General features: G+C 37.1%; 2 protein-coding genes across 4 annotated transcripts in view; one reads left to right on the forward strand and one right to left on the reverse strand.

Moving 5' to 3' along the window:
- The window catches only part of Leash (leash), a 21,828-nt gene extending 11,182 nt beyond the window's left edge, over positions 1–10,646 (forward strand). For both annotated transcript variants that reach the window (XM_017622905.1, XM_017622910.1), the window contains 2 exons: positions 8,519–9,967; positions 10,077–10,646. In XM_017622905.1, coding sequence (XP_017478394.1) covers positions 8,519–9,967; positions 10,077–10,135 — 1,508 coding nt within the window. In that variant the 3' untranslated portion in view covers positions 10,136–10,646. The remainder of the gene's footprint in view (positions 1–8,518; positions 9,968–10,076) is intronic.
- LOC108368110 (tetratricopeptide repeat protein 14 homolog) lies at positions 2,904–7,636 on the reverse strand. 2 transcript variants are annotated; one of them, XM_017622891.1, is made up of 10 exons: positions 7,513–7,636; positions 6,735–7,188; positions 6,237–6,442; positions 5,968–6,164; positions 5,569–5,778; positions 5,042–5,439; positions 4,839–4,952; positions 4,482–4,663; positions 4,243–4,418; positions 2,904–4,181 (listed from the first exon to the last, which is right to left on the reverse strand). In XM_017622891.1, the coding sequence occupies exons 2-10, from the start codon at positions 7,003–7,005 to the stop codon at positions 3,158–3,160; spliced, it is 2,778 nt and encodes a 925-aa protein (XP_017478380.1). In that variant the 5' UTR covers positions 7,006–7,188; positions 7,513–7,636; the 3' UTR covers positions 2,904–3,157. The 2 variants fall into 2 exon arrangements, with proteins under 2 accessions (XP_017478380.1, XP_017478372.1); XM_017622883.1 differs by having other exon boundaries at positions 7,465–7,636.
- Positions 10,647–11,515: the final 869 nt, after the last annotated feature.

Raw genomic sequence — 11,515 nt, forward strand, 5'->3', positions numbered from 1 at the left:
TACGTACTTTGGTGGAGTAATAGCAAGTACGTCAAGTATTTACTCTCTCAACGCCAAGTAGTGTATGTATGCGGAAAAAAAGTAACAATGTGTTGGGAGTAGAGTACAATGCAAGGAGTACTTATTGAATGAAATGCGGCAAATACAATTGCGCTGGACTCTAGTATGTATGTATGTACGTTTGTTGCTAGTCGCCCACATTGCTGATTCGTGGCTCTCTGTTGACATTGTTATTGTGCTTGGACAAATATGCGTCGGTTTCTCTTTTTTCTACTTTGCAAGTTTCCAGATGTTTATTGTGAACGAATCATGGAGCGTTTTTTGAAGGAGTAAAAAGTTTCCGAATAAATGTTTAATGAATTTTTATAGTTAGTATAGCAGCACGATGGCTTTAAATTAGCTGATTTGGTGGTGTGCTGAGGTTATGCCCTGTGTTCAGAAATGCATCAAGCCAAAGCATCAGTATCTTTTATTTTTAAACTACAATTGATGGAAATGTCCACTATGCGCAACCACTGTTAAATGCTGAATTGGAACTTAGTTGCGCAAATATGGCATTTTCATCAATTTTAGCTTGGAAATAAAAAGAGGCTAATGCTTTGGATTGATGCATTTTTGAACACAGCCATGGTAAAGTCGAAATTATTTAATTTTGCCCGCGTAAAATGGTCACTAAAATCTAAAATTTTGCCAAAATTGATGTTGAAATCGAGTTGACTTGCAGCTCTATGTATTCCCACGCCAATGGTAAAACTCCTTGATTGACAAATGTTTTAACCACTGCGCTTAAAACTTTGACGCCAGTAACAATGGTAGTCGTCATTATTAGTGACTTTAAAAATCAAGTTTTTGTGACATAATTTTAGGTGGAGTAGTTAAAGCAATATGTAGATATTTACGATTTGGTGTGGACGACACATGGGCCGTAATTTTTGCATAGCTTCAAGGTAGGCTGTTTAAGGTTGCTGGAAACGAAATGGATCAATAACGAAAAGTAGCGAATTCAGGACCTCCAAAAAATAAAACCTGCTAACGAGGAGGTATTTGCGTTATTCTGTGTGTCTTTTAGAAATAAGGTTTCTAAAATATAAATTAAATAAAAAATGTGCTTTTCCTTTTAAAACAATTAAAACTTAAAATTAAAGGAAATTTAAATTACGAAAAGAAAAAAAAATTACAAAAAAAAATTATAAAAGAAAAATATGTATAAAAAAGAATAAATAAATAAATTTCTAAAAACTAAAAAATAAAAAAAATTTTCTTATTAAATTAATAAAACCTAAAAATCAAAAAAAAAAATTAATTACAAAAAATTTCGTGTAAATAAATTTAGAAAATAAGTAAAAACAAATAAAATAAGTTCCCAATTAAAAAAAAAATTCCTTTTAAAATAATAAAATCTAAAAAGCAAAAGAAAGTTAAATAAAAAAATATAAAAGCGAAAAAAAAATAAAATAAGTTTCTAAAAATTAAATGGAATTAAGCAAATATATGTATAATTTTATTTTTAAAACAATAAAATCTAAAAATTAAAAGAATATTAAATAAAAAAAAAAAATAAATAAAAATTTAATGAAGTTAAGCAAATATGTACATTTTTCTTTTAAAAACCAAAATCTAGGTTAGGTTAGGTTGTAGTGGCAGACCCGACACAGGGGACTCACATAGACATAAATTAGATTGTCCATTGTGTTACCATATTACATTACACAAGTTCTTTGAACGGTAGCTGAAGATACTCTGAGTTAGAACTAAAAGAAGCGCTAGGTGATCAAAAAAAAAGATCCGCAGGCAGCTGATGTTCACTCTGGAGAGCTTTTCGGGAGTGCTAAAGAAATGCGCACCGACATGCTACAACCTTTTTTTTGCGAATGCCGGGCAGCTGAGAAGGAAGTGCTGAGATGATTCCACCTCGTCTTCCAAACAGTTGCACCGCGTGGCCTCCTAACGGACAAAACCCGGTCAGTACACATGTAAGAATCCAGAGCTGACGCTTAGCCAGCTGCAGAAGCTTCCTTGACCGCCCGCTGTTGACAAATGGCCAGAAGGACCAAAAATCTAAGAACTAAAAGAAAATTGAATTTAAAAACGGAAAAAAGCGAATGGATTGGCGAACGCTTTTTAAATATGCATTAAGAGTGTTCGCTTTTACCAGCTTGTGCAAGTTCTTTGCATAGCGAACACTTTTAATCCCTTCTTTCCTTTTTAATTCGCTTCGCCAAACCGTTCGCTTCGCCAAAATCATTCGCTTCGCCAAAATCATTCGCTTCGCAAGTGATAATACCACCCATAAAATAACTTTCTAAAAATTTAAATTAAACAGTTACGCTCCGCGAGGATTCGAACCTCGGATCTCTCGAATGGCACGCCAGTGCTTTGCACACTCGGCCATTGCGAATGTTTGAGCAGCGCAATCAAAATGATATGCGTGTACCTTCAAGTGCTTTCTTTCAAAAGCAAAAACTTTCCCCGTGATGCAAAAACAGGCCAGACGTGGAAGCTTTACTAGTGATTGCTTCACAATGGTTAGGTAATTTCTTTAGATCCGACCTAACGTCCCATATTTTTAACAGGTTGTACTATCTAGATTCTGGGGCTACATCCCAAGGATTTACCCCATTAGTGCTTTTATTGCTCTAGATATGCTCCAGTATTAGTTCTGAATACTTCAATTCGCTGGTAACACCAACTAAAATACAATACCTTGTTTGGCGTTGACTGAAGCATACAAATAATTTGTCGCCTAAAGCAGTCCGCCGAGAAATTACGGCCACCGAATGAAATTATGACTAGAATCGTAGTATTTCTAATCCTAAATATAGGGATTGTGGCCTTTTTTGGAAAGTAATAAACCACAATTTAGGGAATTCGTTGTAAGAAATAATCCTAACCAACTCCGCTCAAATAAAAAGTAATGAGAATTCTCCAATTTATCGGTTATTCAGTCCAATGTAGTATGTATGCAAACTTTATTAATTTCTTTACGCACAATACTTTTCGTATCAAGATATGAGCAAAAAAAAAAACAATGTACGTACAGGATCGTAACTAAAGAACTGGTTCATAATAACTACAGTATACAGTATGTCATTATATATGCATCTATCATTTTAAATGTAAGGCTTATGCAACTAAGTAAATATTCCATATATTGAGTTTAAAACCGGCCCCCAATTGGCTTCTTTAGTATGTCTTTATCGCGCTGTATTATTTCCTGTTTACGTTCCTTTTGAGCCCTATTGATGATCTCATCGATTTCCTCAATTGATGGCCCGTCATCTACTTTGTTTGGGGCATTTATCTCCTCGTATCTGTCGTGTAGCCAGCGCCCATTCGAATCTTGTCCATCTTTTGCATCCTCTCTACGCCATACACGATTTCCAAAAGCACCACGAGCTGCCCCTCTTCCACCGCGTTTCGGCTTTCCTCCTCTGCCTATCTTTGCATCAATAGGTGAAATGGACCGTTTTCGGCGTGGTGGTGAAGGCCGCGATCCTCTTGCACTACCTCGACCGAGTTCACGTCTCCTACCACGTGGTGATAGAGAATCACGACGACTACGTCCTAGTGGCGAGCGTGAACGTGAGCGCGTACGGCGCGATGGACGAGAACGTGAGCGGCGATATGGTGATCTGGAACGCGAAGAACGTCTGCCACGTGAACCGCGTCTGCGCCCCCCACGTTCAATAGAACGTGAACGAGAACGGCGACGGCTACCCCGTCGGCCACGCGAAAGTGAACGATATCGGCTGCGACTGCGGCTACGTCGACGACGCTCTCGTGATGGTGTACGCGAACGAGAGCGCGATGAAGGGCTTTTTTGTGCCAAAGGTGTTGCTATGCGTAAGAAACCGATTTTGTCCACGGTAACAGGCCGCTTAATTTGAAACGATAATTTTGCAGGCTCATGTTTTGATGCTGCAGCGGCTGCCGCGGCCGATGTACTCGGATAGCTAGAATATATGGACGATGATGATGCGCCATAACTAGATGTAGGCTGGTTGGGCAAACGCATTGAGGGTGCGCGAGGTGGTGGCGTCTCTGAGCGTTCGCGCCCTGCCATCCCAGCTTCAATGGATTCCACCAACTCACTTTGACGTTTTTTAATCTGAGCGATGGTCTTTTCATACTTTTGCAAATTTTCAGTGAGCTTATTCTCGATGTTCATGCTGCTGATCGCTCTGGGTTATTGATTTCACAATAATTTGATTATTAATTTGTTAAGACAATTCAAAAACTTACTTGTAGGCATCTTGGAAATTGATTTTGCTTAATAATGACGCAGCGTTTTTTTCTTTGCGACTAACTTTTTTGGATTTCTTGCTCTTTTTCTTTTTTGTTTTCTTTTTTTCCTTCTTATGTTTGGAAGCTTCTTGCAATAGCTTGCGCACACGTGAACCAGTGTCGTCATCATCCAGCTGAAAAAAAAAATGTCAATAAGAATATTTCTATTAACACTTGAAATCGCAGAAGTCTCCTACCCGAAATTCATTAATATCCCTTGGAGCCACCACGGGTTCAGGTGGCACATTATATGCACTCATATAAAATGGCTGGTTGAGTTGTTTCTTAGATTCTTCCTCCTTTTGTAGGCTGGCGACATGTAAAGCCATACGCTTGCTAAGCGGTGAAAGTGAACTTTCCTTGCCATTCTCTTCGTTATCTGAAATTTGAGCGCACCGGTAGTGAGTTTAAGCGATTGGTACATACAATTTACATATATTTCTAAACATTGCAATTCCCTTCATAAGATAGCCAAAAACAAATGCTATAAAATAATCAAGGCTGCAAAATAAAAAAGAAAAATTAAAATATGTAAATCAAAAAGATTTCCTCACCCGAGGGCTCAGTTTCGGAGCCGCTGCCACTAGATGTTGAACCTTCACCACTCGATGAATCATGCACAGAGATTTTTTCCGTTTCCCTTTCCAAATCTAGTTCTTCTTGCTCGCCTTATATACACACAACAAACAAATAAACCAAACACGTTCATAGTAAAATTTCCGATTCAGTATAAAATTTAAATAATATGTTTCGCTACCTGGCACAGTTACCACATTCTCAAAATATGGAACACTGGTACGCTGCTGAATAGCTTCAAGCGACAAGCGCGCTTGCTCATGGTTCGGTATAATATTTAAGCAATCCTGATAAGCTTTTGTTGCATCCTTTATGCGGTTCTCGTCCTCATAACGACGACCAAGTGCCACCAATGTCTCTCCCATATATTTACGTGCGTTTACATGATAGGAGTTTAGTTTAAGTGCCTTTTCAAAATCATCCACAGCCTTGAGAAAGGAGCCCTTATTGGCGTAGAGTGCTCCGCGCGCCACTAAACCTTCTACATTCCGTGGATCGATGGAGAGTGCTTTGTTGAGACACTGAAACGCCTCCACGTGGTTTCCATTCTTAAAATGTTCAATGCCTTCCGCAACCGAGCTGTTTATGTTTTTTTTTTAATTTTGTTTTTTTTTTTTTAATGTATAGAATTGAATACAAAATTGGTTTAATAAAACTTCTAAAATGAAAACCAAATTTTAGATAATGTTGATAAAACCAATCACTCACCGAAAAGCCCATTTGCTCGCCTGAGTGCGACGCAGTTCCTTGGCGTACTCATTCCGCGGAAAGGGATTTTTTAACGAACTCATATAAGTGTATGTCTCGTTTACGTCTAAGCCGACGATTTCATAGAGCATATCATAGTTTGGATTTAAAAATTCCTTTGACTTAAGCATATACTCCTCGTATTTCTCCAACTTATTCTCATTGATTTGTCTTTAGGATGAGTAAAATTTGAAGTTTTATGAATAAAAGTTTGGTAGTATGAAAAGATAAAGCCACGAAGAGGTGGCAGTGTGCTAAGCGCGCTTGTTGCCGATTCGCTAAAATATACATAATTCACGAACTGCTGCCGTCTCTTGTGGTTATATTTTTTGTCAATATAAATTTATTCCTAATACTTACCTGTAGTATTTTGGCAAATCGGCTTGTGTCACGACTCCCAGCGTAACATCTTTATTTTTTTCATGTACACTTTCCAAACTCAAGTAAATGCGTTCAGCATCTACAGATGTTTCTAATACTTCACATCGCACTAGATCGTTTTTGCTGAAAAGGCGCGGTTTGCCGTTACTATCCAATCCAGCTTTCATTAAGTAAGCCTGAGAAGTTGAATAAAAAAAAAAAACATTCCTTACATTTCGTTTGATTAGAAAAATATATGTGCTTTTTACCTTTATGGGTATATCGCTCAGGTAGCGTACCATCGGCTCTCCCATGCATAGCGGATGTACCATATTTGCAGTAGGTTTTGTTACCATGCAATATATAATATCGCCAGGTTTTAATGCTTCTAGCACGCACCGACATCGCTTTTGTTTGTCCTTATTCTTGTTAACGAAAAGTTCATAAGGTGGTAGCGAAGCTATATGCTGCTCATCTGCAAACGGAGAGCATGTATTCATAGATTGCTTATAAAGTTTGTTTAAAAACCCATTCCATACAAACTTATGGCAACCGAAAATACTAAATTCACGTTTTTAGCAACATATTCTTTCAATCGCTTCTCCGGAACATATTGCTGAATAATTGAAATATGTTATCTATCCGCAGTGGCTAAATTGCCCCTTATACGTATTTAGATAATCATACATACATATATGCATGCAACTTCTTACACAAAATAAAATGATTTTTTTTTTAATTTTTTATTATTTAAAATCTCTACTTACTTTCAATTACTTTATCAAGTTGCAATTTGTTGCTGCTCAAGTCCGCGTCATATAAATCGGGCGCCTTGCGCGCAAAAAATTGATGCAATTTAAGACGCTTAGCGCGGTCTTGAAATGTAAAATACTTCTGACGCTCTTGGTAGATTGAGTAGTCGGGCTGGGCGGGTACACCGCACTGCTGCAGGCTTCCAGCGCCGCGCTCATCTTCCCAAATCTTTTGCATGGGCTGGCCATGGAAACACAAAGCACGCGTTATATAATTCGAATTCATTTTGTTGGCACTACTTTTTTTTTTGCTATTTAACGTTCAATATTTCACTTTAAAAAACTCTTTTGTGGTAAAAAAAACCGGACGCGTATTCACGTCGTTAAAGGGGGAAAACGTATTTAGGTTAATTTCGCCCCCGTATGCACTAATACGTAAATTCTTTAATTAACTTCATAACTGGTGCATCTGCAACATGGAAATAAATAAACTTAATAGAAGTTAATCTAATTAATGCAATATATTATGGGGTGTGTATTGAAGATGTTGGAATTTTGGCCGCAGAGGATTCGCGTTGTCGTCGCCGCGCTTGCAGAGAATTTGCTGTATCCGGTTTTTGCGCCTACCTCTCCCCTATTTTCGTCTGGTTGATGACAATTTTTCACTTGCCCTTTAAAGCTACTTGGCTCGAGCTTGCTTGAATTTTTTAGTTGCAATGTAGAGCTAAACTTGTTCTTTACTTACAGTCAACAAAATATTTATTAAATTAAAATATTTAAAAGCTTTTATCACCGAAAAATGAGCAGGAATAAATTTTTCACTAGCTTTGCCGTGAAAGAAAAATGTCAGATACATTTTGAGCGATGCTTCACGATAGGTTGCTACTGTGAATGAAAAAATCGTTTTGGCGTCATCGTATTGGTAAAATGCTTGCGGGCGGATAACGAAAAATTGTTTGTTCGTCGAGCGTTTGTTCGTTCGTCGAACAACTGTTCATAAGAATAATTTAATATTCATGAATATTTTAAAATATTTAATATTTTCTTTATTTCTGTCAGCCTTTCCAATAAAACTTTATAGCATGCATGCTACATGCATATGTATGTGTGTAAATACGTGCATGTATGTATGTTATATCATAGCAACCCTATTTCAAAGTGATATTGTTTGCGTCTTATGTTTATTTTTAAGAATTTTAAAATAAAATACAGTTAATTCTCTAAAAAAGACCCATATAAATCCAAGTTTAAACCTTTGTAAAGAAAATAACAGAAAATTTTCACACAAATTTCAAACTTTTTTTCTCAGAATTGTTAGAATTTTAATGAACATACAGTTTTGTAGCCCATTCAATAATGTCCAAGTTTTAAATGGTTAAAAATTACTGTTGATTATTTAGATTTTTTTGTCGCATTTGCTTCCATACTAAGATAAAATTTAATGGGCAATACCAATATATACTCACAAGAAATTCTAACACTTCTGAGAAAAAAGTTTGAAATTTGGATGAAAATTTGTTGCATTATTTTTTTTTCTACAAAGTTTCAAACTTGGGTTTTAATGGGTTTTGTTAAAGAATAAATTGTGTTTTAATTGAAAATTCTTAAAATTAAATAAACATAAGTTGCAAAAATACCACCTTGAGATGGCTATTAGACTATGACTATGGCTATGACTATTAGATTATATTAAATATATACATACCTACTGTTCTGTTAAGTCCCTAGATTGCAAAAAGTTATATCCTGTTATAGTTTTATTTTTTAAGAATTTAATTTTCATTCATTTTTACTTCCAGCTATAAAAGTTCAAATTACCGGCAAAGGTAAATGCAAATGGATGGAAATATTGCGTAAGAATTCCAACAACGAATCAGCGCGTAGTCTCTTCTATTCCAGCAAAGAAATTTATGCGCACAACGAACACACACTTCCCGTCTTTGAACCGCGTGGCATTGAACTGAGTCCCGGCGAGCATACATTCGAATTTACAGTACCACTCGAATGGAACCTACCCTCCAGTTTTAAGGGTAGCTACGGCTCCATCAAGTATAAGCTGCGCTTACTCATCCAACGACCATGGACCTTTGACGAACGTCATATAATACCATTGACGATATTGAAACATATGCCACTCTCGTCATGTTATCGATCGAATCCCACCTCGCTGGAGAAGCAAATCACCAAGACTATTAGTCTCTTTGGCACACGTCCCATCACAATGCTGGCATTGTTGCCCGAAGATTCGGCGGTGCGTGGCGAACCATTGCGCATTTGTGTCACAGTTACTAACAACAGCACAACGAATGTGGAAAAGTTACGTTTCAGCGTGCTACAGTATATTTGGTATTACAGCCATGTACCGTTACGGGTGCAGAAAATGGAATGCGTGACAATTGCCAATAAAGAGACTGGTGCAGTGCACAAGAAGAGCGAACGTTCCTTCGCGCATGAGCTGATGATACCGCCCACAGCGCAGCCAACAGACGATGAACTGAGTGGCGTAATAAATATATCATATGAATTGCGCGTCGAAGCGGTACTACGTGGCTTCTTCAAGAATCTTGTACTTAATTTGCCCTTTAAGATGTATTCACGTAGTGCTGGTGGTGAGTTGAATAACTTATCTGGTCGTCCACCACGACCACCACCACGATATGGCAATCGGAATAGTGTCAGCATTGGTATGGTAGCAAACATAACAACTAGTAGTGCTGGAAATCCATTTGAGAATAGCGGCACTCCCCTGACTGTTGCAACTTATCCTTCGCTCGACTCATCAATCGGTTCGCCATCTCACTCATCACAATACAGCGAATCCAGTTCAATACATTCGATCACTTCCGACTCCTCGGCGGCCACCTTGAGCCCCGCTGTATGTGCCGCAGAACTCTCGTACGCTTCAGGTACATCATCACAATTCAATAGTCCTTCGGCGCGTGCTAGTCTACGCAGTTCAACGGTGCCCTATGTCATGTATCCACCGAGCAGTAGTCCTCTTATGATTAACTCTTATCCGCCAGCACAAGTGCCCACATATCCGCCGCTCTCTGAATCGCCTGGTTATTCACTGATGCAACTGCCAGCAGGTGTGTCGCCGCCGCCGCCACCACCTACAGAAATGCCTTCGCCTACTGCGTCATTGACAACTACACTGCCACGTCAGGAATCTTCCACATCGTCGACGTCAGCTGCAGCGCGATCGTCGTTTCTGCATGGACTACATCCGCCAGGAGCGCACGAAATGCGTAAGTGGGAGTGGGGAGGGAAGGGGGAAAAATTTTTTATTAGTATTTTAGAGCTATTTTCATAAAATAGTTTGTAATAATTTCTAATAACTTTCTTTCCTCTTACCAGCACCTTCCTATGAAGAACTCTTCGGCTCCGCCACTGCGCCACCTGAGACGCCCAAATGATACAGTGACTATTTGTAAGAAATATTGTAAGAAATATAAATTTCGCATCTATTCGAAACACATTTAACTCAATAGTGAAAGAAGTATACTTTAAGGCGCCAAAAGTTACTAAACCCACCCAGAAATGTAAAACGTATGGACTGCAGGACACGCCTATTTTTACGGTGGGCAAACCCGGAAAAGCACTGAACAAATTTGAATGTGAATTAGTCATAGTTGTGCAAACCCGATTTGGTAAAACATATGGTGAACTTAAATAAAAATTCACGGTATGCGTGAATTATCGTTAGCATTTAAGGCAAAGCCAGTTAGTTTTAAGACATACATATAGTGGCGTTCAAAATAATAGCAGGAAAATTCAAAACGGTGCTGTTGGCAACTTATCTATATTTAGTTATTGTTAATTTTCATTTAAAACATGGGTCGATCTATATCAGAAATCACATAAATAAAAGTTTCAAAGCTTATACAAATTTAAAAAAAATTATTGAAACTTAAAAAGTTGTCATCAAAATTTGAATTTTTTTAATCAGAATCTTTAGAAAATTTTCGGATAAGCAGTTTTGTAGCACATGTAACTTTGGTATAATAAAGTGCAAGTTTCAAGTCGCTAAAAATTACCGTTAATTTTTTAGATTTTTTTTGTGGCTACAAAACTGCATACCCGAAAATTTTCTAAAGATAGCAACTTTTTAAGTTTAAAAATTTTTTTGAAATTTGTATAAGCTTTAAAATTTTTATTTATGTGGTATTTGATATAGATCGACCCATATTTTAAATGAAAATTATTAACAATAAATAAATAAAGATAAGTTGCTAGCAGCACCATTTTGAATTTTGGTGTTATTATTTTGAATACCACTGTATATATGTATGTACGCAACATTGAAGTAGCAATGCTTTTAGCACAAAATTATCGCACGAAAAAAAATCACAGTTTTTCGCTTGAAGCTTAATACGCTAGATATGTATCTAGCTAGTAATTTGACTTATCGAATAGATGATAATCTCAATAGTAAATAACATAAAGACTCGAGTTTCCAACAAAATTAAGTACATATAGATTTTTATGAATTAAGGTTAAGGTTTCGGTGACAGCGAATTTTGCTCGCGCGGGTTCACTAACTTCGCAAGATTTGCACATAAATTCACTGCCACCGACATCGTAACCTTAAAGCCAGAATTTTGGAAAATATTGCAATTAAAAATTGTGAAAGTGAAATTAAAAATTTAAAATTGGAGCTAGTCTAATTTATGTAAAGACAACAAATGTGTATCTGAAAAATATGCATCAACATAAATCGCTTAGTTTTATTCTAAAAGAAAATTAACAAACTCGAATGAAACATTCACATACATACATATGACATTGTAAGCAAT

Source organism: Rhagoletis zephyria, unplaced genomic scaffold (genome assembly GCF_001687245.7).
Source record: "Rhagoletis zephyria isolate East Lansing unplaced genomic scaffold, Rhagoletis_zephyria_1.1 Rzeph_scaffold_00049, whole genome shotgun sequence".
Lineage (NCBI taxonomy): Eukaryota > Metazoa > Arthropoda > Insecta > Diptera > Tephritidae > Rhagoletis > Rhagoletis zephyria.